The sequence below is a fragment of the Chiloscyllium punctatum genome, chromosome 40 (genome assembly GCF_047496795.1).
Source record: "Chiloscyllium punctatum isolate Juve2018m chromosome 40, sChiPun1.3, whole genome shotgun sequence".
Classification (NCBI taxonomy): Eukaryota; Metazoa; Chordata; class Chondrichthyes; order Orectolobiformes; family Hemiscylliidae; genus Chiloscyllium; species Chiloscyllium punctatum.
The window spans coordinates 68,969,126-68,996,043 of NC_092778.1; the positions used below are offsets into that span (position 1 = coordinate 68,969,126).

Here is a 26,918-nt window from a genome sequence, read left to right on the forward strand (position 1 = left end):
CACTTGGCAATTTCAGATGCTTCAGAAATTGATCTCCTGGCTGAAAATTCCTGAATTTTTAATTATTCTTAAAAATATTGCAATATGTTTGTGGATAATTGTAGAGCATTTTCTAACGTCTGCCACTTTTTATTATGAATTGTCTGCATTTCTGATCCATGTTTTATTGTTTTGAAGGTGAGAACATTAGAACACATCAAACGTCAAAGTAAACAACCAAGCATGAATCATTTTGCAGATTTAATGTTGAGGCTTCCACTCCAGTCCCGGACCTAAATACTCTCACCTCGTTTGTGCTACACAAAAGCACAACTGCCATTGAGATGATGTATGTCTCTTGATACGGAAAATCACTAAAATATACCAAGTTCATGACTTTATTAAGCGATACTTTACTGCAAGTGACCAAAGTAAAAATAAAAATGCACCTAAGTTCAGAATCACAAGTGTTAGATATTAACTCAAGGAGCACCGTCATTTTTCCACATGAAAGCAGATGGGAGAATCTATTTTGGGAGACTAGGTGAAAGTTGGACTGTTCAGTGCAGGAGAAAACGGTTGCTAGTTTTGGCGATTGCTGTGTACTTTTGTATTGATCAAAATCAGAGCAACACTGAGCAAATTTGTACTGTACCAGGTGCAGGAGAAAAAATGGGGACAATGAGATCCAAGAAGTTTGGAGAGAAATTAAGTATTGAATTAATATTGATATCTAAAATTTGGAGTTAAGCACAGTCCATAATTAGTTAGCACTTGTAACACCTTGAAATTAATATTGATCATCTAAACCAAGGTATATTTATTAAGCAGAATATTGACAGTGGAAACAGTAAATCAGTTCTCTGAAATGTATCATTATTCAGTTCATTACATTATGTGCAGTAATTGTATCCAATACCTGTAGAATAAATTTGAATATTTTCCCCACACTCAATACATAGGTGATTTTATTTTGGTCCTCTAGCTGAAATTTCAAGCTTGTAATTTGACAGTGAAGATTTGTTGCATTGGTTCAGATAAGTAGAAGTAGATTTTAAGTTTTCTGTAAGTTTGTCTTCATTTATTTTTTCTAGTCTTTCAAATAACTGTGAATATAAAAGATCAGCATAAGTTTTGAACAATTGATCAACTGCAAATTGCGAAACAACTGGTTTATTTGGCCTTTGTTGTCCTGTCTCAGCTGAGAATTGTTCAACATTCATGAAATTACTCCGTTTGTGTGCTTCTGCGTGGGCATTCCAAAAGGGTGTAACTAAAGTTTGCAGATTATCCTTATTCTTTAGGTATTTTTTCAGTTAAGATATTCTGGGGAAAGATTTTCTTTTTGAAAATTTATTTTATACACAGGCTTACAATTTCACTAAAACTGGGAAAGGAGTATTTCCTTCCCCCTGTCAATTAGGGGACACTTGACAATTGTGCATAAACTTGAAATAATTTTCATATTTCTTGTTTGGAACGTGTCTGGTAAATGGCACTTTTTGGAAAATATTTAACTCCCTTTCATGGAGCAATTATACATGTTTCCTAAAACATAATTGCTTTGAAATTAAATCGTAAACTAAGGACGATGCCTTATACTCACTATAATTTATTTTTTAAATGGATTTAAAACAAACTAAAATCATGTCTTGTATCTGTGCAGTTCTCAGTATCTGTGCTGGTAAATTCAAAGTGATGAATATACATAACATGCTCTTGTTTAATACGTGTTTAACTTACTGTAAAATAACAACCATTTGTGTACAGACAAAAATAAACTATGACATTTGACTGAGTTTTGTTTAATTTTGGTATGATTCAATATTTATTTAGTTTTTTTAATAGATCAATAGATTGTCATGTAATGTCTGATCTAAAAGTGCATGCCTCTAAGTCAGCACTTTGTGGGTATTTGGAGAAAGTGAGGACTGCAGATACTGGAGATCAAAATCCAAAAGTCTGGCGCTGGAAAAGCACAACAGACACAAGGAGCAGGAGAATCAACTTTTCAGGCATAAGTCCTTCATCAGGGATGTGGGAAAGGGGGCTGAGAGATAAATAGGACAGTGGGGGTGAGGTAGCTGGGAAGCCAATTAGGTAGATGGAGGTGTAAGGAGATGGTGATAGGGGAGTGTGGAGCAAATAAGTGAGAAGGAAAATGGACAGGTTGAGGCTGGTGCAGAGTTCCAGAGTTGGATCTGGGATGGGGGAAAGAAATAAGGAAACTAGTAAAGTCGATGTTGATGCCATGGGGTTGGAAGGGGCATTCTTCCTCCAGGCATCAGCTGGCTTGGATTTGGCGGTGGAGGAGGCCCAGGACTTGTATGCCCTTGGTTGGGGGTGGGGGGTTGGTTGAAGTGGTCGGCCACAGGGCAGTGGGGTTGTTTGGTGCGTGTTCCAGAGATGCTCCCTGAAATGTTGCGTGAGTTGCCGTCCTGCCTCTCCAGTGTAGAGGAGACCACATCAAGAGCAATGGACACAGTAGATGAGGTATTTGGATGTGCAGGAAAATCTCTGCTGGATGCGGCCGCACTTGGAGTATTGTGTACAGTTCTGGTCACCGCATTATAAGCAGGATGTGGAAAGGGTTCAGAGGAGATTTACTAGGATGTTGCCTGGTATGGAGGGAAGGCTGAGGGACTTGAGGCTATTTTCGTTAGAGAGAAGGTTGAAAGGTGACTTAATAGAGACTTATCAGATAATCAGAGGGTTAGATAGGATGGACAGTGAGAGCCTTTTTCCAAGAATAGTGACAGCGAGCACGAGGGGGCATAGCTTTAAATTGAGGGGTGATAGATATCGGACAGATGTCAGAGGTACTTTCTTTACTCAGAAGGGTAAAGGGTTATAAGGGTATGGAATGCTTTGCCTGCGACGGGAGTAGATTTGCCAACTTTAAGTACATTTAAGTCTTCATTGGACAAGCATATGGACATACATGGAATAATGTAGGTTAGATGGACTTCAGATTGGTATGACAGGTCGGTGCAACATCGAGGCCCAAAGGGCCTGTACCGCACTGTAATGTTCTATGTTCTGTAGAAGGATCCTTGGATGGAGGTAAGTTGGGTGGGGGCAGGAGTAGGCACAGGTTTTACACCCCTTGCTGTGGCAGGGCAAGGTGCCAGGAGGAGAGGATGGTTTGAAGGGCATCAACCTAACAAGGGGGTCGTGGACGGAATGATCTGTTTGGAAAACTACTGGAGTGAGGAGGGAAATATACCTCTGCTGGTGGGGTCTGATTGTAGGTGGCAGAAATGGCGGCGGATAATGTGCTGCATCCAGAGGTTGGTGTAGTGGAAGGTGTGGACTGGGGAGTTCTATCCTTGTTGCAATGGGAGGGGTGGGGTTCAAGGCCAGAGATGTTGGAAGTGGAGGAGATGCGCTAGAGAGCATTGTCGATCACATGGGAGGGAAAATTACAATCCTTGAAATCAGATCCATCTGGGATATTGTGGAAGGGAATTTCTCCTCCTGGGAGCAGATACAGTGGATGAATTGGGAGTAAGGGATAGTGTGTGTTGAGGAAGGGGCCTGGGAGGAGGTGTAGCCCAAGTAGCTGTGGGAGTTGGTGGGTTTGAAGTAGATGTCCATGTTGAGTTGGTTGCTGGAAATAGAGATGGAAAGGCCCAGGAAAGGGAGGAAATGGTGGGTGTCCAAGTAAACCTGAGGTTAGGATAGAAGGTGTTCATGAAGTTGATGAACTATTCAATCTCCTTGAGGGAGTACGAGGTGGTGCTGATACTGTCGTCAATGTAGTTAAGGAAAAGCTGGGGAATGGAGCCAATGTAACTGCAGAAGATGGACTGTTCCAGTTATCCAATGAAGAGACTGGGCCAATGTGGGTGTCCCCACGGCTAACCCTTTGGCCTGAAGTAAGTGGGAGGATTCTAAGGAGCAGTTCAGAGTGAGAACTGGTTTCGCCAATCAAATGTGTGTGTCAATTGAGGGGTAACAAGTTGGGTCGTTGGGAGAGGAAGAAATGGAGGTCTTGGAGGCCTTTGCCATGACACATGGACATGTATAAGGACTGGATTTCCATGGTGAAGAGGCATTGGAGCCTGGGGAAACAAAAGTCATGGAGAAGATGGAAGGCTTGGCTGATGTCCTGAATGTATGTGGGGAGCTCCTGGATGGTGTCAAGATGAGATAAAATGAGAAATAATTGAATGAAAACTAATTTCCAGCACCACACATTTCACCTCTGGGTATATGCCAATCAATGCTCTTACGCCTGGAGTGGGGGTTGAACCCACTACTAACCAACCTAACATGGCAGTGACTAGTATCTAATATATTCATTAATGTCAATTCTCATATCAGGAAGGTTGTACCATTCAGATGGGATGCAGATTGCTAAGCTAGTTTAACTTTTTTAGGTTTCTGACCATCTAGAATTGTTCTGCATCAGAGTTGGGACAACACACATGAGAGTTGATGGAAGTGACAAGGGAATACTCAGTGGATAACAGGACATTAGAAAACTCAGACGAATACAGTGACCTTGGGGTGCTTGTCCACAGATCCCTGAAGGTGGCAGAACTGGTTAGTAGGGAAGTGGTTCAAGAATGCAGCTCACCACTATCAAGGGCAACTAAGGATTGGCAATAAATGTCTATATCCTGTGAATGAGTAAAGCATTGAATGCCATTGAATGAGCTGGAATTCCAAACCTATTCTTGTAACGTCTCCATCACCAAAATGCCTTTTCACTTCTTTAATATTGTTCACCAGGATCCCTCTTTCAGTCCAACTGCTAAAATTGTCATTTATGCCATTGTTAGTTTGAGATTCAAACATTTGTTGATGACAGTGATTTCCTTGCTTGCCACATTTTTTTCAAAGAACTACAGCTGCTGGAAATCAGAAATTGTTGGAAAAACTCACCAGATCTGGCAGCATCTGTGGGGAGAGCTTAGTTAACTGACCCTTCAGCTTGATGTTCATGTATTTCTGATACCTTTAAGAGGAGCCTGGGATGACTTTGCATATCAAAGGCACTGTACAAATGTGACCTGACACATGCTAAAGTAGGAAACTCACTGGAAGACAGCATGCCACCTATCATATGTCTAGGCCAATTACGGTTTTGCATTACCAAACTTTCTGCCCTATTTTAAAAAACAATGTTCATCACTAGCATACTGAGAATTGCGAGTAGTTAACCAGGTGATGGTCAAAAGAAATGCCTTAAACTGCAGCTGGCCATTGCAACCTGCAAGATTTAAAGCAAAAAGACATTCACGAGGAAATAAAGGGTGGAAATCCAGAGTGGATCTGCTTTTTCAGTTGAACTATTGTCTCTGTGCCTTGGGACTTCAGCCATTTGGCTTTATGTTTAGAATTCCAAATGTTTGCAATGATGCAAGCTCAAACTGAACTAAGTTCACAATCCATTAGTGAATGAAAAATAAAAATAAACTTCCAGATTGAGTAATTCCAGCATTTTTCCAGTCCTCCACTCTTTGTATACTACACATATTAGAGTGGTGCTGGAAAAGCACAGCAGGTCAGGCAGTATCAAAGGAGCAGGAAAATCAACGTTTTGGTCAAAAGCCCTTCTGATGATTTTCCTGCTCCTCGGATGCTGCCTGACCTACTGTGCTTTTCCAGCACCACTCTAATCTTCACTATAATCTGCAGTACCCACTTCTGCCTATATCATATTACAGACCAGGCATTTGTATGGATAGTCTGGCACTATGAATTAAATAGAAATACAACATAGAGCAGCGTGTAAAATGATTGAAAGATGTGTTCGTAAAGAAAATTTAGTCCCAACACCACCACCCTCCATTTTTAAAACTGTCAATATTTGTAAGTAGTTAATTTCAGTAATTTTATGCAACTCCAATCTTGCTTTACCATTTTGAAGTTTAGACACAGACAATTCATAGCATCCCTATAGTATGGAAACAGGCCTTTCGGACCAATAAGTCCATACTGACCCTCTGAAGAATATCCCACCCAAAGCCATTCCTCCACATTTATCCCTGACTTATGTACCTGAGTTAGCACAGCAACAAAGGACATATATACAAACTGATCCACAACCTCAGCCCCATCTTAAAAAAAAGCATGTGTTCTAAAGAAAGGATTGAGAAGCAGTGGTTTTTTAATCTGAAAATATTGTCAATACATATTTATTGTATTAAAAAAGCATCAGTCACAATGTTCAAAAAAGGAAAACGAATTAAATGCTGCTGAGATAGACCACAATGTTGTATGATGATGGAATTCTGCCACAAACTCTGAAGTAAAGGAAATAAACTTTTTGCAAGGGAATTAGAAGTTGAGAAAATAATATCTAGTTGTATAGAAAGTCAGAAGGACTCAACTCATGGAGACAAACACCAGTGCAACTCATTTGGTCAAATGTTATGTCCCTGTGCCATATTCTTCTTGGAGTTCAATGTAGGTAAGTGTGAAATGATTCACTTTGGTAAGAGTAACAAGAAGATGGGGTACTGGGCTAATGGTCGGATACTTGGTAGTGTGGATGAGCAGAGGGATCTTGGTGTCCTTGTACACAGATCTCTGAAAGTTGCCACCCAGGTAAATAGTGCGGTGAAGAAGGCATATGGCGTACTGGCTTTTATTTGTAGAGGAATTGAGTTCTGGAGTCCTGAGGTCATGTTGCAGTTGTATAAGACTCTGGTGCGGCCGCATCTGGAGTATTGTATGCAGTTTTGGTCGCCATACTATAGGAAGGATGTGGAGGCACTGGAACGAGTGCAGAGGAGGTTTACCAGGATGTTGCCTGGCATGGTAGGAAGATCGTATTAGGAAAGGCTGAGGCACTTGGGGCTGTTTTCATTGGAGAAAAGAAGGTTTAGGGGTGACTTGATAGAGGTGTACAAGATGATTAGGGGTTTAGATAGGGTTGACCATGAGAACCTTTTTCCACGTATGGAGTCAGCTATTACGAGGGGGCATAGCTTTAAATTAAGGGGTGGTAGGTATAGGACAGATGTTAGGGGTAGATTCTTTACTCAGCAAGGCGTGAGTTCATGGAATGCCCTGCCAGTAGCAGTGGTGGACTCTCCCTCTTTATGGGCATTTAAGCGGGCATTGGATAGGCACATGGAGGATAGTGGGTTAGTGGAGGTTAGGTGGGCTTGGATCGGCGCAACATCGAGGGCCAAAGGGCCTGTACTGCGCTGTATTTTTCTATGTTCTTTAAGATTGTAACCTAAAATTATCAATTTTCAACAAATAATTACCAACATACCACTGTGATGGGAGAAAATTATATCAGGTTCCACAGCACTACCTGACCCACAAGATGTTCAGTACATGAAAATAGATTTCAAAATCACACAACACCAGGTTATAGTCCAACAGGTTAAAAACAATGACTCCAGATGCTGGAAACAAGATTCTGGATTAGTGGTGCTGGAAGAGCACAGCAGGTCAGGCAGCACCAAGGAGCAGGAAAATCGACGTTTCGGGCAAAAGCCCTTCATCAGGAATAAAGGCAGTGAGCCTGAAGCATGGAGAGATAAGCTAGAGGAGGGTGGGGGTGGGGAAAAAGTAGCATAGGGTACAATGGGTGAGTGGGGGAGGGGATGAAGGCACCTCACCCTAGTTCCAAACTTCCAGCTCAGCACTGTCCCCATGACTTGTCCATCTGCCGATCTTCTTTTCCGCCTATCTCCTTTTCCACCTATCCACTCCACCCTCTCCTCCCTGACCTATCACCTTCATCCCCTCCTCCACTCACCCATTGTACTCTTATGCTACTTTCTCCCCACCCCCACCCTCCTCTAGCTTATCTCTCCACGCTTCAGGCTCACTGCCTTTATTCCTGATAAAGGGCTTTTGCCCGAAACATTGATTTCGCTGCTCCTTCGATGCTGCCTGAACTGCTGTGCTCTTCCAGCACCACTAATCCGACTATAGTCCAACAGGTTTAATTGGAAGCACACTAGCTTCCAATTAAACCTGTTGGACTATAACTTGGTGTTGTATGATTTTTAATTTTATACACCCCAGTCCAACACCGGCATCTCCAAATCATGAAAATAGGTTGTAATTGATACATGCAAATTGTAGAAAATAAGAGGCTGGTGTAAAAAAAAACTTTGGATTCACGAAGAAACAAGTGCATTAAACAAACAACAAGTGCTATTCAGAAAAAAACAACATTTTTAGTGTAGAGGTATCCCAAATGAAGTGAAGGAAAAGCACCCGGGCTTTTGATGTTGTGGCCATTTCAGAGACATGGCTAGAGGAGGGACAGGAATGGTTGTTGCAGATTCCGGGATTTAAATGTTTCAGTAAGAACAGAGATGATGGGAAAAGGGAGGTGTGACATTGTTAATAGAGGGTAGTATTACAGCAGATGAGATAATGTTTGAGGACTCATCCACTGAGATAGTTTGGGCTGAAGTTAGAAACAGGAAAGGGGAGGTTGGGAGTTCTTCTGTAGACCTCTGAATTGTTCCAGAGATGTAGAGGAAAGTATAGCAAAGATGATTCTCTACAGGAGCAAGAGTAAAAGGGTAGTTGTTATGGGGAACTTCAACTTCTCCACTATCAACTGGGAATACTGTACTTCAAGTAGTTGAGATGGGTCAGTTTTTGTTCAATGTGTGCAGGAGGGTTTTCTGACGCAGTACGTAGACAGGCCAACAAGGGCTGATGCCATATTGGACTTGGTATTGGGTAATGAACCCGGCCAGCTGTTAGATTTGGACATGGGTGAACACTTTGGTGATAGTGACAATTCGGTTATCATGATTTGAAGATGCCAGTGTTGGACTGTGGTGTACAAAGTTAAAAATCACTGGTCTATAATTACCAGGGTGGCACAGTGGTTAGCACTGCTGCCTCACAGCGCCAGAGACCTGGGTTCAATTCCTGCCTCAGGTGACTCTCTGTGTTGAGTTTGCACATTCTCCCTGTGTCTCCCAGTTTCCTCCGGGTGCTCCGGTTTCCTCCCACAGTCCAAAAATGTGCAGGTTAGGTGAATTAGCCATGGGAAATTGCCTGTAATGTTAGATGAAGGGGTAAATGTAGGGGAATGGGTCTGGGTGGGTTATGCTTCAGCGGGTCGGTGTGGACTTATTGGGCCGAAGGGCCTGTTTCCACATTGTAAGTAATCTAATCTAAAATTTCAGCAGCGCTCCGAAAGCTAGTGCTTCCAATTGAACTTGTTGGACTATAATCTGGTATTGTGTGGTTTTTAACAATTCGGTTTTGTTTACAATAGCAATGGGCAGGGACAGATATATACCACAGGGAAAGAGGTATAACTGGGGGAAAGGCAATTATGATGCGATTAGGCAAGATTTAGGATGGGGAAGGAAACTACAGGGGATGGCCAGACTTGAAATGTGGAGCTAATTCAAAGAACAGCTACTGCGGGTCCTTGATAAGTATATACCTATCAGGCAGGGAGGTAGTTGTCAGGAGAGGGAGCCATGATTTACTAAAGAAGTTGAAGCTCTTGTCAAGAGAAAGAAGGTGGCTTATGTGAGGATGAGGCATGAAGGCTCAGTTAGGGGACTTGAGAATTATAAGTTAGCCACAAAAGATCTAAAGAGAGGGCTAAGAAGAGCCAGGAAGGGACATGAGAAGTTGTTGGTGGATAGGATCAAGGAAAACCCTAAGGCCTTCTATAGATATATCAGGCATAAAAGATTGACGAGAGTAAGATTAGGGCCAATCAAAGATAGTAGTGGGAAGTCGTGTGTGGAATCCGAGGACATAGAGGAAGTGCTTAATGAATACTTTTCATCAGTGTTCACAATGGAAAAGGGCAATGTTGGTGAGAGTACGGAGATACAGGCTCCAAGATTAGATGGGATTGCGGTTGACAAAGAGGAGGTTTTAGCAATTTTGGAAGATCTGAAAATAGGTAAGATCCCTGGGTCAGTTGGGATTTATCCTCAGATTCTCTGGGAAGCCAGGGAGGAGATTGCAGAGCCTTTGGCTTTGATCTTTATGTCATCATTGTCAACAGCAGTAGGGCCAGAGAACTGGAGGATAGTAAATGTTGTTCCCTTGTTTAAGAAGGGGAGTTGGGACAACCCTGGTAATTATAGACCAGTGAGCCTTACTTCAGTTGTGGGTAAGGTGTTGGAAAGGGTTATAAGGGATAGGATTTATAATTATCTAGAAAGGAATAACTTGATTAGGGATAATTAACACTGATTTGTGAAGGGTAGGTTGTGCCTCACTAATCTTATTGAGTTCTTAGAGAAGGTGACAAAACAGGTGGATGAAGGTAAAGTGGTTGATGTGGTGAACATGGACTTCAGTAAAGCATTTGACAAGGTTCCACATGGTAGGCTATTGCAGAAAATACAGAGTTTCGGGATTGAAAGTGATTTGCGGTTTGGATCAGAAATTGGCTAGCTGAAAGAAGACAGAGGGTGGTGGAAATGTTCATCCTGGAGCTAAGTTACCAGAGGTGTGCCACAAGGATCAGTTTTGGGACTACTGCTGTTTGTTTGTCATTTTTATAAATGATCTGGATGTGGGCGTAGAAGGATGTGTTAGTAAATTTGCGGATGACACTAAAGTAGGCAGATGTGGATAGTGCAGAAGGATGTTGCAGAGCTGGGCTGAGAGGTGGCAAATGGAGTTTAATGCGGAAAAGTGTGAGGTAGTTCACTTCGGAAGAAGGAACAGGAATGTAGAGTACTGGGCTAATGGTAAAGTTCTTGGCAGTGTAGATGAACAGAGATCTCTGTGTCCAGGTGCGTAAATCCCTTAAAGTATCCCTGGACTATTGCATCCAATCTGGTCGTCACAGTATAGGAAGGATGTGGAAGCTTTGGAGAGGGTTCAGAGGAGATTTACCAGGATGTCGCCTGATATGGAGGGAAGGTCTTATGAGGAAAGGCTGAAGGAACTGAGGCTGTTTTCATTGGAGAAAGTTGAGAGGTGACTTAATTAAGACGTTTAAGATAATCAGAGGGTTAGATAGGGTGGACAGCGAGAGCCTTTTTCCTCGGATGGTGAAGTCCAAAACAAGGAGACAGAGCCTTGAAGGGTGATAGATTTAGGACAGAGATCGGGGTAGTTTCTTTACTCAGAGTCGTAGGGGCATGCAACGGCCTGCCTGCAACAGTAGTCGACTCACCAACATTAGGGTATTTAAATTGGCATTGGATATACATCTGGATAATAATGGAATGGTACAGGTTCGATGGGCAGATTATTTTCACAGGTCAGCACAACATAGAGGGCTGAAGGGCCTGTACTGCGCTGTAACATTCTATGTTCTATTAACTGAAGACAGGGCTCCTCAACCTGACTGTAATTCACTGTAATTCCACCTGTTTTGTCACCTTCTCTAAGAACTCAATAAGATTAGTGAGGCACAACCTACCCTTCACAAATCCGTGTTAATTATCCCTAATCAAGTTCTGCAAAGAGTGACATTTGGTGACAACAGTACTAGGTTTCATCATGATATCTACATAGTTCAGCAACCTTACATTACTAACTGCAACTATATCCTTAGAAAAAGGCCATAATGTATAGGAGCAGAATTAGGCCATTTGGCATTGACTTTGCTCCACCGTTCAATCATGGCTGATATTTTTCTGAATACCATTCTCCTGCCTTCTCCTGATAACCTTTGATCCCCCAACTAAATCAAGAACCTACTAAATCAAGAACCTACTTATCTCTGTCTTCAATATACTCAGTAACTTGGCCCCCACAGTCCTCTCTAGTAATCAGTTGCAGAGATTCACCATCCTCTGGCTGAGGAAATTTCTCATCTCAGTTCTCAAGGGTCATCCATTCACTCAGGTTGTGCTCACCAGTCTTCAGCTCTCCTACGAGTGGAAATATCTTTTCTACTTTCTCTCTATCCAGGCCTCTTAGTATTTTTTAAGTTTCGATCAGATCCCCCTTATCCTTCTAAACTCCACTGAGTACAGACCCAGAGTCCCCATCTGCTCCTCACATGACAAGCCCTTTATCCCCAGGATCATCCTTTTAAACATCCTCTGGACTCCTAGAACAGAGAATGTCTGATCAGAAAGAAGCCTTGGACCAACCATCTAAATGTTTGAATTAGCATTTTAAAAGTAGCACTAATTCAAATCTGGGCTAAGTCTTGAGACACGGGAAAGTTTAAATATTTGATGGGATTTTTACCTAAATGCAATGGCTCATTTTTAAGAAGCAAATTACAACTAATTTAGAATTGAAGATTTAAACTACACTTCCGGTTTTAGGACATAAACAACAAATCTCTGTGTGACCCACTGAAATGTTTCAATCATCATCACAGAAACTAGGATCTAAATCGGAGTTCTAGCTCAAATGTGCTTCTAAAAGGCAACAGTTTAACAAATCCTGAGGGGTGACAGAATTAATAGCAAAAATACAGTATCTGAGAAACCAATGCGATGTAGGGAGCTGAGACTAATGGCAGTGGGATTGAAGAAAATAATTAGATTAGATTAGATTAGATTACTTACAGTGTGGAAACAGGCCCTTCGGCCCAACAAGACCACACCGCCCCGCCGAAGCGCAACCCACCCATACCCCTACATCTACCCCTTACCTAACACTACGGGCAATTTAGCATAGCCAATTCACCTAACCTGCACATCTTTGGAGTGTGGGAGGAAACCGGAGCACCCGGAGGAAACCCACGCAGACACAGGGAGAATGTGCAAACTCCACACAGAGAGTCGCCTGAGGCGGGAATTGAACCCGGGTCTCTGGCGCTGTGAGGCAGCAGTGCTAACCACTGTGCCACCGTGCCGCCCATAATGTTTAATCAATATTTGGCACAAACCAGTGCAATGTATACCTTCAGAAATGGAGGAACAAAGCAGCAGTGATGAAAATGCTCTGTTTAAAATTGGTTACTGTCCAGTCTGCACAAGAACCTGCAGTTTCTCCAAGATTGGAATTTTGAACATCGAACTGTTAATCCAATTGAAAATTCATGAGCAACTTTGACCCACTACGAAGCCTTCAGCTGAATTCCAGGGTGTGGGCCAAATCTGGGCTGGTAATACTATCGATTCAGAAGGAACACTGCTAAACCCCAGGATGCACAGAAAGCAAGTTGCGGATGAAAGACTTAGCATTTTGTTGATGAGTGTCAACAGCTCCATCATAGTCTGCAATACGTGTCAACCATATGCTCATGCAAAATGATTTCTGAACTATCATCTGAAACAAGTGACATTCAGAACACAGGGAGCCAATAAGGCATTGGAGGTAATGGAGGCTCCCTTTATAACACTGAAAAAGTACTGTTTCAGCAAAGTGGTGAATGGAGCCCAGTTACTTAGCTGGAGTCTCTTTTTATAAATGATCAGAGAAAAAGGCTGTCAATTGGATAGAAGAAACTTTTTTTTCAAAAACCTAAATTATTAAAACTCAATCCCTTTGGAGCTTAGATAACAGGTATCCATTTAAAATTACCTTTGAATGACATTAATTCATTGAACTTTTTTCTTCTCTTTTCACAAAAAAACCTGCAAAATTTCCAGAGTTGCTTCCAATAAATGAGATCATCTGCTTTTAAAGTTTTGCATTTATTGTCCTAAAAATATTGTTAATTTAAGGAGGATGCACAGAACAGTTCTAAGTGATCAGGAACAAAGGTAAAATAAAGTCACAGGAAAAATATACATAAATCTGCGCCAAGCTGCAATTGGTCCAGTCAGTCAGGACAGGTCCAGCTCTTTGTTCAACATGAAATCCAATACTGAACTGACCGAAAGTGTCACTGAGCCTGCATTCTTGCTGCTTTATTGACTTTGGAAGTAATTGCTGTTCAGATAAGAATCACAATCTGACAGATTTGGATCAGGACGAAGCAGATTGCTGAACTCTGCAGGTTTCATTCAGCTCCATTTATGGAACCATGTAACTCCAAAACACAAAGGGAATGCAGGAAACTGTGTACAGCATCGCATTACTTGAAGTAAATCCCGTACCAAGACTGGTTCATTTTTGTCTAATTGAAATTGAACTTTGTTGATTTTGAGGCATACTTGTCTATAAAAAAGATTTTGTTAGCTGGATTTGAAAAAGGCTGGAACCCCAGGCCAATTCCTCGATGCTGCCGAAGGTTCAATGCTTTGTCGAATTCCTTCTGCAGTGTCCTGTTCAAGTTTTGTTCCTCTTCCTTATTAAGTGCCACATTTTGCTTTCCAGAGCTACTTGCAGATGACGGAGGCTGATTTGAGGTCTTAAACCCACCCATTAGTCTCAAAAACTTGTTTTTCTGCTCTGTATTTTCAAAAGTGGCTGTGTCCCATTGTGTGCCAGTACACTAGTGGGCAAAATAAATATGAAAATAAAAGTTAGAGAGAAAAAGAAGTTCAAGGTGTTGGACTGAAGACTGCAATATACCAGAATAACCAATCATGTTGGCTTTAGGATTTGGTTTCATGAGCATATTAAGAAATCATCTTCAATATTAATTGACAAATACACAGAAAACACATGAAGGCTGTTATTGAAACGGTCAACAGTGCAATGAATCAAACTGCTCATTCTGTGGCCACAGAAACTGGTGACATTTTAATGTTTCAGTCTCATTTGAATGACGTAGTAATCCTTGCCACGCAAAACAGAAATGTCAGAGCAACTGCAAGGTGAAACCAGACGATGTGTTGTAAGGATGTTGAGTTTGGCAGGAATTCCAATTAGTTCTGTCCAGTCTTGGGACAGCATTTTTTTTTGGTTTTGGAAAAACCCACTGAGAATTTCTTGCTTCAAGGTCTTTTCAACTAATCAGCAATTGAAGCTGAGAGAGCAAATGGCACATGACCAACCAATTCAATGGTAATTAGAGTTCTATATACATTATAGTAGTGTTATTAAAAGCAGTCCATCACTGGATATAGCAGAGGATTTAACTTCAGATTGGCTTCAGCTCAGGCATCAACAGGGCAGTAATTTACTGATCCCACTTTGAAGTAAATACTGCCATATGGCAAATAACTCACCATCTGTCTCCCCAAAACCTGTCCATCAACAAAAAAACGATGTGGAGGTGCCGGTATTGGACAGGAGTAGACAAGGTCAGAAGTCACATGACACCAGGTTATAGTCCAATAGGTTTATTTGAAATCACAAGCTTTCAGAGCCTGGTTGAATCACCTTCACCTGACGAAGGGGCAGCTCTCCAAAAGCTTGTGATTGCAAATAAACCTGTTGGACTATAACCTGGTGTTGTGTGACTTTGAATAAAACACCAATCAGGTGAGTGACGGAATACTCCCCTCTTGCATGGATGAATGCAGCTCCATAACACACGATGCTGGATACATCCATGACAAGGTGGCCTGAAAGCATAGATTTTGAACAGATCTAGCAATTAAAAACTGGGCTCCACAAGGTGCTGTGGGCCACCAGCACAGAATTATTTGCAACCATATTGCCCAGAAAATACCATACTGTACCACGGCCATAAAGGCAGGGATTAACCCTAGTTCAAAGAAGAGTGTAGGAGGGTCATGCCAGCAGCAGACATAGCTAAAAATGAGGTGTCAACTCAGTGAAGCCACAAAGGACTACTTGCATGTCAAATAGAGGATTCTGCATGTAATAAACAAGGCTAAGTAATCCCACACCCAGTGGATCATATTGAAGGTCTGCAGTCTTGTCTCATCTAGTCATGAATAGTGGAAAACAATTACACAACTCACTGGAAGTAGAAGCTCCACAAATTTCCCTATCCTGGTCACTAGCTTGGCCACAGCTGGAATACTGTGAGCAGTTTCGCTCCACTAGGGAACGATGTACTGGCATTGGAGGCAATCCAGAGAAGGGTGACCAGGTGTGAAAGGATTTTCTAATGAAAAGTGGTTGATTTGGTTGGGCTTATATCATTAGAGTTTACAAGAATTAAGAGTGATCTTATCAAAACACAAGATTTTTCAGGGTTTGACAGGGTAGAAGCAGAAAAGTTGTTGCCGCTGGTGGAACAGTCTAGGGTCAGTGGACATAACTGCAGAATAAAGATGTGCTCATTTAAGACAGGAATGAGGAGGGATTTCTTCTAAGGATAGTGAATTTGTGGAATTCTTTATGAGACTGGGCCATTAAGTATATCCAAGTATGAGACAAATTTTTCCTCAGTTAGGGATTCAAGGTGCATGGTGAAAAGACAGGAAAGTGGAGTTGAGGGTTTTCAGATTAACTATGATCTCGATGAATAGCATACTTCTGCTCCTACATTTTTCCACATCAGTGCAAAAGACAAAGCTAAAGTATTTGCATACACCTTCAGCCAGAAGTGCTGAGTGAAGATTTACTCCTGTCTCCTGTAGAGATTCCAGTAACACAGATACTCAGCTTCAACCATAACAAATCAAAGAACCTTAGATGCTGGAGATCTGAAACTAAAACAGAAATTATTGGCAAAACTCAGCAGCTCTGACAACTTCAGAAGAATCAGTGGACTCAAAATGTTAACTTTGCATTCTTTCCACAGATGCTGCCAGATCTGATGAGTTTCTCCAACAACTTCTGTTTTTGTTTCTAGTCTTCAACTAATTTGATTCACTGTGTGATATCAAGTCACAGCTGAAGATACTGGACACTACATAAAGTCCCAATAGTGTGGAAATAGGCCCTTCAGCCCAACAAATCCACACCAACCCTCCGAAGAGCAACATACCCAGACCCATTCTCCTACCCTATTATCCTATATTTACCCAGGACTAATACACCTAACCTACACATTCCTGAACACTATGGGCAACTTAACATGGCTAATGCACCTAACCTGTACATCTATGGATTGTGGGAGGAAACCCAAGCAGACATGGGGAGAATGTGCAAACTCCACACAGTCGCCAGAGGCTGGAATTAAAGCTGGGTCCTTGGCATGAGAGGCAGCAGTGCCAACATGCCGTCCCCCAAACTGATTCAACATCCATTACAATTTTCAGAAGAGCTTTCTAAACTTCTATACACACGGGGTGGTAGAAGTCTTTCCTAATTTCACTCCTGAAAAATCCAGCTAATTTTTCTTTTAGACTATGGCCTGGTCCTAGACTCTCAAACCAGGAGAAATAGGGTGAAGAGAGGGGAACTCTGCTCTCCTGAATAATCTGAAAACCTCAATTAAATCACTCCTTCATTTTCTATCCCAGGAAATACAACCTTAGTTTCAGACCGTTCTTGCCCCAATGAACTTATTTCTCCTGATTCGAAGGCTATGTGTTCTCCATATGCTCAGTTTCTTCTTGACTCCATACACGATTCTCCGGAAAGAAAATCGCTGTTGATATTGGAATTTGAAATGGGACCTCCTACTGTCATAGGACTTCAAATGTTAACTCTGTTTCTCTCTCCACATACATTGCCTGAGCTGCTGAGTTTCTTCAGCATTTTGTTTACTTGATGACTTTTCCGATGCTCTCCATCATTTTTTCAGTTTGTAGCTTCTAGGTCAAAACCACTTCTTCTTCATTATGAATATTCAATCTCTCTAGTCCTCAGTCTCCCAGCTGGACACTCCCAGAGTTCTCCTCTCTCTGTCAAATCATCTCCAAGCTTCACCACCCTCCTCTGCCTGGCTGAGCTTTTTCCCCCTCACTCAAGTCTACTCCCTCCAAGTTAGAGCTTTTACTATGGGCACCCATATGGCAACTAGTTATGTCTGCCTCTGGATAGGATATGTGGAACATTCATTATTCCATTCCTACGGAAGCCTCTCCCTCACCTCGTTCTCATTCATTGAAGACCCTGAAGTATCGCCTGCTGCTCCTGCATGAACATTGGTTTCATTTCCACATTCAACGTACTCTATCTCTAACTTTGCACATAGTGCTGATTATTGCATGCTTGTAGTTCTATGCTGTAGCTTTACTAAGTTTACACCTCAATTTTACCTGGACCTGCTCCTGGAATGCACTATTCATCAAACCAACGTTGATCCCCTTGCTTGATGTTAATGGTACAGTAGGGGCCAGATCAAGAGGTTACAGATTGTGGTTGATACCCAAAGCACTTCATGGATGCCCAGTTTTGAGTTGCTGGGTTTGTTCAAAGTCTAAACTATTGAGGTCAGTATTAGTGCCATTCAGTATAAAATAGAAGGGATTTCTGATGTGGAGACTGGAACTTTGTCTCCACAAGCATTGCGCAATTGTCACTTCGTGGTCAACATCACAGTGGATTTATTGGCCCTTTTTAAAAGATCAGGGAGTTGATATTATCTGTTTTAAATTCAAAGGTTAGACTCATGAACATTTTCTATTTTGCAAAGTAACAATTAATCAGGATTTGAGTATCAATTATAAAAGACATTTTATTAGAAGTTTTTCATCTTGCACACATCAAGACAATTTGCAAGAATACCATTTATACTATGAGAGAAGGGTACGGATTGGTTGCTAAGCAGACTCTGATTGGTAGAGGTGTTGTCAGTTAAAGATGATTGACAGTTAACTGTTTAAACTTTAAACCAGGTAGGTTGATTCTGATTGGTTAAGGCATTGCCCTGAAAAATGAACTAGTGAATACCTGCCACCTACTGTGTTGAGTTGGAACAAATGCATTCTCCATGTCTACATTTCTAGCAAGACTCTAGACCCATACTGATGTAATTGACTCTTAACTGCCCTCTGAAATAGCCAAACAATTAGCAAGCCAATCAGTTCAAGGGCAGTTAGGGATGGATGGGCAGTAAATATTGGCCTTTCTAGAGACACCCACATCCCATGAAAGAATAAATAAAAAACAAACTGCTTCAGTTCTTATACATCAGCATACTCAATTCATTATTACAGGTAAGAAATATCAGGCAATACGATTTTAGTATAAACCTTTAAAAGCAAAGGTGCGGATTTCAGTGTCTTTTGTAAGCTCCTTGAATCAACTTATCTAACTTGCACTTTAAAACTGGATTGCACAGCCTATCATACGCCTTGCATAAACACCCAGTGATACTGATTTCCATAAGGATCTCATCCACTAGACATAAATGTTAGTCATAAAAAGTCTTACTCTTGGTTTGATTTCTGGAGAAGCTTTAGTTTCTGAAGTGCCAGTTTTGCCAGATAATTTGTCAATCTCTTCTTGCAAAGCTTGTCGCCTAGCCTAAATAAATAAAATTTAAAACAAAATCTTACAAAGTTTTATAATATACAGTATTCATTATTCACACAGTCCTGAAGTGTGCTGCCTGTGTCGATATAGTGTGATAATAGAAACAATTACTCAGGATCAAATTGGTAACCACATGGAAACATGTGGGTTTATTCGGCACAGATTTAGTCATAGTCATACAGAATTTGGAAACAGTCCTTTCAGCCCACCATGCACACCAAACTACACTGAGCCCACTGACCTGCATTGGGCCCATAGCCTACTATACCCTGACATTTTAAATACTCACCAAATGCTTCTTCAAGGTTGTGAGGATACCTGCCTCCACCACCATCCCAGGCAGCACATTCCCTATTTCTACTATCCTATGGGTGAAAATGTCTTTCCTCAGGATTTTCTCTAAACCACTTGCTCCTCACCTTAAACTTATGCCCTCTGGTCTTAAACATGTCTGTCATGGGGAAGACATTCTCACATCTACCCTGTCTTTGCCTCTCATAATTTCAGACACCTCAATCAGAACCCCTCACAACCCCCAGCCTGTTCTGCTCTGAGTTAAACAAACCAAGCCTATCCTCAAAACTGAGACTTTCCATCCTAGGCAACATTCTGGTGAATCTCCTCTGCATCCTCTCCAGTGCAATCACATCCTTCCAATAATGTAGTAACCAGAACTTCCTGTGGCTAACCAATCTTTTATAAAGTTGTAGCAAGATTTCCATGGTCCTATAGTCTATGCCCCAGCTAATGAAGGCAAGCAACCCATATGCCTTCTTCCCCACCCTGTCTACCTGCACTGATACCTTCAGGGATCTGTGGACTTTTACACCAAGATCCCTTTGTTCCTCCCCAGAAACCTACCATTCATTCTGTATATCCTTCCCTCATTAGACCTCCCAAAGTGCATCACCTTGCACTTACCAGGATTACAATCTGCCATTGCTCTGCCCAAATTACCAGGTGATCAACATCAGACTGTACTCTCGAGACCATCCTCCTCACCATCAACAGCAATTTTCATATCATCTGCAAACATATTGAATATACCTTCTACATTCATATCTAGTTAATGTAAATAACAAACTGCCAGGGTTCTAGCACTGTACCCTGTGGTCACAAGCTTTCAATTACAAAACAACCATCAAACATCACTCTTTGCCTCCTATTTGTTACACAGTTTTGAAACGAATTTGCCAACTTGCCTTGAATCCCATGGGCTCTTACCTTATGAGCCAGCCTTCCATGTGGGACCTTGTCAAAGGCCTTATTGAAGTCCATGTAAACCACATCAACTGCACTACCCTCATCAATATATCGTTACCTTTTAGGAAAAAAGACTCAATTAGTCAGACATGATCGCCCTCTAATAAAACTGTGCGGACTTTCCCTGCCTTTCCAACTATTGATTAATCCTATCCTTCAGAATTTTTTCCAATAATCCCCTTACTGCTGATGTCAGATTTACTGCTCTGTAATTACTTGGCCTATCCCTACAGACTTTCTTGAACAAAGGAACCATATTAGCTATCCTTCAGTCATCTGGCACTTCACTTGCAGCCAGCAAAGTATTAAATATCTCCGCCAGGGCCCCAGCCAACTCCTCCCTTGCCTCCCACAGCAGCCTGGGATACGTCTCATCAGGTCTTATGGATTTATGCACTTTATGTCTATTTAAACAGTCTAACACCTACCGCTTTTAAATGTTAAGGTTTCTAGAACCTCATCATCGCAATTGAAATCCTAGCTACGATGTCATTCTCCTTTATGAAATCAGACACATTTTAAGGCCTCACTATATCCAGTGGCTCCATGTACTGGGTACCCCTTTGGTCTCTAATAGGCCCCACCCTTTCCTTACTCTCAATATACCTACAAAATGCCATGGGGTTTTCCTGGAGCCCATCTACCAAAGACATTTTGTGGCCTCTCTGCCCACCTAATTTCCTTTTTAAACAACTCCGTACACTCTCTATTCTTTTGAAGGGCCTCCCCTATTTTTATTGTATTTTATCTGCCATTTGCTTCCTCCTTTTCTTTACCAAAGTCTCAATAACCCTTGACATCCAAGGTTCCTTGGACTTGCTGCCTTTGGTTTTCAGTCTTAGAAGAACAGACTAAATTTGCACTGTGCTACTTTTAAAATACTCTAACTTTCCAAACATAGACTTATTTGCAAGCTGAGCTCCCAGTTTATGTTTGCCAGATCCTGTCTAATGATATTGAAACTGTTTAGACAGTTTCTGCATTAGCCTTATCCCTTTCCATAAATGACTCTGAAATTATAAACTATGGTCACTATCCCCAAAATGCCCACCCACTGAAACTTCATCCAGTTGACTGGCCTCATTTCCCAGGATTAGGTCTGGCCCTGCCCCATCTCTAGTCACACTTATATATACTGGCACATAAAGCTCTCTTGGATTCACTTTAAAATTCTACCCTGACTGATCCTTTCACGCTACTCGATTCAAGTTCATGTTAGGAAAGTTGAAATCTCCTACAACTATGATTCTTTCTATGATTTGTTTACATTTCTGCTCCACCATCTCCCTCTGCCTGTTGCATCCATGCACATACACACCCAGGTCCCTCTGCTCTAGTACACCCTTTAGCATCTACTGTACTTTCAATGACTGCTGCACAAGGACACCCAGGTCTCATTGAACATTTTCCTATCTCAATTTACAGCCATTCAAATAATAATCTGCCTTCCTAATAGAAAGGGTTGACGAGGGTAAAGCTGTTGATGTGCTGTATGTGGATTTCAAGAACGCATTTGATATAGTGCCATGCAACAGACTTAGAGGAAAATTACTGGATTAATGGTGCTGGAAGAGCACAGCAGTTCAGGCAGCATCCAACGAGCAGCGAAATCGACGTTTCGGGCAAAGGTCCTTCATCAGGAACGTCGATCTCGCTGCTCGTTGGATGCTGCCTGAACTGCTGTGCTCTTCCAGCACCACTAATCCAGTATTTGGTTTTCAGCATCTGCAGTCATTGTTTTTACCTTAGAGGAAAATTAGTCATGGTACAAAATGGACAATAGCAACTTGTATACAAAACTGGTTGGGTGATAAGAAACAGACAGTAACGGTCAGTGGATTTCTTTTGGCTGCAGAAAGTTTTATAGTGGACTTCCCCAAGGGTCACTATTAGAACTCTTGATTTTCCTAATGTATATTAATGATCTAGATCTTGGTGTGCAGGGGACAATTTCAAAGTTTGCAGATGATGCAGCACAGAATACTGACAAGTTGGTGGAGTGGGTGGATAGGTGACAAATGAGATTCAATGCAGACAAGTGTGAGGAGATGCACTTTGGCCGGAACAGCATTGAAATACAATATAAAATAAAGGTACAATGCTCAACGGATGCTGGAGCAGAGGGAGCTAGGTGCATATGTGCAGATTGTTGAAGGTGAAGGACAGGTGGAGAGAAAAGTTAACAAAACATACAGTGCTCTTGGCTTTAATAGGGGAAAAGAAGACAAGAGCAAGACCCTGACATTGAATTTGTACAAGACACTTGTTAGATCTCAGCTCATTGTAGATGTCAATTATAGGAAGGATGTGAATGTATTGGGGAGAGTGCAGAAGCAACGTACAAGAATGACTCCAGGAATGAAAAGTTTTAGTTATAAGAATACTTTGAAGAATGTAGGACAGTTTTCCTTGCAGAGAATGATAACAGACATTTTCATAATCGTCAGTGGGCTGGATAGATGGAGAAGTGCTACTCCCACTTGTAAAAGAGAAAACAGGGAAAGGGCATAGATTTTAAGTACTGGATTAGTGGTGCTGGAAGAGCACAGCAGTTCAGGCAGCATCCAATGAGCAGCAAAATCGACGTTTCGGGCAAAAGCCCTCTTCCAGCACCACTAATCCAGTATTTGGTTTTCAGCATCTGCAGTCATTGTTTTTACCTCATAGATTTTAAGTGTAGTGTTCGAAAGGAAGAAAAAACTCACTCAGCAAGTAGTTAGGGTTTGGAATACTACCTGGAAATGTGGAGGAGGCAGGTTCAACTGAGACATTCAAAAGGGGCATTGGATAACAATTTGGAAAGAAATGATGTGCAGGGATATGGTTAAAAGGCAGGAAACTGGCTCTAGGTAACAGAAGTGGAGCAGACTTGATCGATGGAATGACTTCATTCCACATCATAACAATTCTGTGATAATAAACTCGGGCTCCAACATTAACGTTTAAAGTTTGTTTATGAAGTTACAATGCAAAAGTGCACAGATGTTAGGGTGACAAATTGCATATTCCTTTTTGGAAATCATTAAGACACAAGTATAGCTTTACTTAAACATCTCCATGCAGAGCAAGTAAAACATATAGCTATCTTTTCCAAATGAAATACAAAATTCTAACAGAACCTGTAACAAATAGAAGGACTTAAGTTTTCCTACACCCTGAATGAAAAAATGGTGATGCAAAAGCTGGAGGTAAATGTTTAATGCCATTATCGCTATTAATACAAAGACTCAGATAATGCTTTGGCGATCCAGGTTACAATCCCACCATGATAGATGGTGAACTTTGAATTCAACAAAAATCCAAAATTTAGAATCCAGTGATGGCTAGGTGATAGGATTAGGGTTGTCGATTGTCAGAACAAACAGGTTTTGACGGGATATGGGCCGGGTGCTGGCAGGTGGGACTGGATTGGGTTGGGATAACTGGTCAGCATGGACAAGTTGGACCGAAGGGTCTGATCCATGCTGTGCATCTCTGCGACTCTATTTGGTTCACTAATGTCCTTTAGTGAAGGAAACTACCATCCTTACTCGATCTAGCCTATATGTGACTTCAGACTCTCAGCAATGTTGTTGACTTAACTGCCCTCTGAGTAACTAGGGATGGGCAATAAATGATGGTCTAGCCAGTGACACCCAAATCCTGTGAATACATTTTAAAAAGTGGGAAACAAAAACATTTCAGCAAAGAAAGGAAAATAAATAAGATACAGACAACTGAAAAAAGATGGCACTTTGGTTCACCAAGTCTCGATGCAGAAGGCTGTGGAGGTCAGCTACAGCCTTTCTGGAGAAGCACTGGTCCTTTAGCGATCTCATTGGGAAGTACTCTCTCTCCATCTCGGTCCTAATCAGTAATTTTAAAAATTAACATTAAAAATCGCCACAGCTGCATAGATCATCAGGTTGGAGGAGCCTCTTTGTTGAGCTGTCTTCTCCTACAATCGGGGTCAGGGATGAGTGGTCTCAAAGTCAGCTTGGTGTGTCAATCATACCACCTTCCCAGGCTTCTGACAGAGGATTTAATTTGCTATGAACTTACACTAACTGGCACATATTTACTCTGGGGCAAATATTTTGCCCTTGACTGTGAGCTGAATAGAGAGACTTCTGCAAACAGCTTGCTGTCTACAGTAAGCTACAGCCCCGGCCTGTGGAGGTTGGGGTTCTTTTCCTCCTCTGATTTTATCCAAAACAATAAAGCAAGAATGGCACTTCTTAAATACTTAAGCTTCTTCAGGTGGAGAATGATTGCTGCATCCTCAGTAGGGTAATCTTTTAAATACATTTCTAGTCGCTTTTCAAATGTATTTCCACTAGGCTGGAATCTAAATTAATGGCATCATTGAATTTCAATTTGAATGTATTTATGAAGTAACTGACTGTCTCAGATGCTAAGCAACAGTTGTGTAAAAGTAAAAGTAAAAGTGGCTACAATGCTGGCTGTGAATCTGGGATAGTAAATTTAAAGGCAATTTTAACTGTGCAGTTGTCCACTGCCTATTGATCAGCATCAGTTAAAAATCACACAATCCATCCCCTACAGCTTTTCAGATAGTCACATAGCTATTTTCTTTCAGTTTAGTTATTTAAGTGACAGAAAAGGTTCAATTTCTGTTCAGTTCAGTACAATGTTTCAGAAACAATTTCCACCTTTTGCTTTCCGTCAATTTGTGCACCTTCAAAGATTCCAAGTGTTACAGGAAAAATATTTTAAACTAATTTTGCCATTACAACTGAAGATAAAAAGCTGAGGAAATACAGCAGTGAACATTACAACCCCTTTTGTACAAAGGGACCAACCAGCAAAACAAGAGGATTAAGTGACAGCAACAGCACAGTGGTAGCACTGTTTGAGGACAGAATCTAGGTCATACCAGATCATGGGCTTCAAAAATAAATATTTAGGATACAAAAGGTGAACATTTAGAAGGCTCTGTTAAGTCATTTGGCCCATAGAGTCCAATCTGGCTCCTCAAGCCAGCAAGAGTTTTATACTCAGTTCTGGTGACTGCACTTTTTGAAAAATGTGAAGTTCCCTGAGAAGAGAAAGAGGTGGTTTACCAGTTTGGTTCCAGAGATTGGAAAGGAATTTGAGACATTAGATTAGGTTGGAACAGCTGGGACAAACCTGATTGGAGCAATGGGGAGATTTGATAGCACATAAAAGGGAAAAAAAAATTCCATTAGCTGATGGAACAAAGAATAGGGAGTCACAGATTTAAGATTGTAACAAGAGATACAGGGGATAATGAAGGAAGAACTTTTTAAAGCATTGAGTTATAAAAATCTGGAACTATCCATGAAGGTACTGGAAGTGGAAACATTGATTTTGAAAGGAAATTGGGCGGATGCTTAAAGGGAAGAAAGGTGCAGGGCTACGGGGACGCAGCAGATGACTGGAAGTAACCTGATTGAGTCCATGCTGACTTCCACTGAGCAATAGGCTAAATAGCCTCTATTTGTGCTGTAAATGATTCCATATAAACGAATCCAAAATAGGCTCATCCATAAAATTGCTCCAGCTACCACAACGACTTAGATACTACTTAACCAGGTCCAACATGATTTGGAAGGACTCAGCTTGTTTCATTTTGTCTGCCATATTTGCTAATCCTGGTCAGGGCAGCTACTAAGTCCAACAGTTACTGAATGCTCAGTATCAAATTAAAGATGACATAAGTGTGTCAGTCTTGGGCGTTTTATACAAACTTTTCATCCTAAACTCAGTTGCTATGATTCAACAAATTGAGATCCATTCCTGGTAGTAATTAGCAATGGCAGGAGTTTCTGGGAGTAATTCGGAAGAAACAGCAAAAATTCATCTCAAGGATGAGGAATGTTTGAGGACTCTAGGACTATACTGATTGGAGCTTAGAAAGATGAGGGGGGAATCTAAATGAAACTGACAGCATACTGAACGGCCTGCACAGAGCAGACTGTGTGACGAGGACCCAAGGGAACAGCCTGAATAAAGGCAAGACCCTTCAGGACAGAGATAAAGAGAAACTTCTTTAGCCAGAGAGTGGTGGATCTGTGGAATTTATTGCCACAGAGGGCTGTGGAGGCCAGGTCATTGAGTATATTTAAGACAGAGAAGATAAATTCTTGATTTAAGGTGATCAAACATTACAGGGAAAAAACAGGAAAATGGAGTTGAAAAACCAACAGCCATGATTCAATGGCTGTGCAGACTCAATGAGCCTAATTTCTGCTCTTACAGTTTTATTGTTGGGTTAGTATAGTTTAGAAAGGACTATATAGTCCACCAGACTGTCTGTGTCCTTGTCAACTTAGTACCTGTCTATTATAAACCAGATATTCAATGTATCTCTGTACCTTGTCTATCGTCACTTCAAACACATTTCCTTTTTTTTCAGACATAATCTGTAAATCATCATTGTCGCATAATTCCTCTTTTATCTGAGAAAAGAAAATGCAGTTACGTTGATTATCTATAAATATAATTATGTGCAAAATATTTATATACTAAAGATAAACAAATTACTGTGCATGTTTCCAGCCAGAAGAGGCAAAGTTCAGGTTGGTCACAATTTCATGGCTCAACAACATATTTAAAATAAATTTATGCTATAATATTTTACATTTGTTAATTAA

General features: G+C 41.3%; 2 protein-coding genes across 11 annotated transcripts in view; one reads left to right on the plus strand and one right to left on the minus strand.

The window, feature by feature from the left end:
* The window catches only part of vps35l (VPS35 endosomal protein sorting factor like), a 149,181-nt gene extending 147,404 nt beyond the window's left edge, over positions 1 to 1,777 (plus strand). The window contains exon 31 of the mRNA XM_072560213.1: positions 178 to 1,777. Coding sequence (XP_072416314.1) covers positions 178 to 276 — 99 coding nt within the window. The 3' untranslated portion in view covers positions 277 to 1,777. The remainder of the gene's footprint in view (positions 1 to 177) is intronic.
* Positions 1 to 26,918, minus strand: part of LOC140464736 (uncharacterized) — a 65,391-nt gene that overhangs the window by 28,056 nt on the left and 10,417 nt on the right. For 4 of the 10 annotated variants that reach the window (XM_072560217.1, XM_072560214.1, XM_072560215.1 and 1 more), the window contains exons 3-5: positions 26,640 to 26,723; positions 18,937 to 19,029; positions 13,484 to 14,245 (exon numbers count right to left, since the gene is read on the minus strand). In XM_072560217.1, coding sequence (XP_072416318.1) covers positions 13,928 to 14,245; positions 18,937 to 19,029; positions 26,640 to 26,723 — 495 coding nt within the window. In that variant the 3' untranslated portion in view covers positions 13,484 to 13,927. Of the gene's footprint in view, positions 1 to 13,483; positions 14,246 to 18,936; positions 19,030 to 26,639; positions 26,724 to 26,918 lie in introns of those variants that run through there. The other 6 variants (XM_072560221.1, XM_072560220.1, XM_072560224.1 and 3 more) reach the window with 4 other exon arrangements.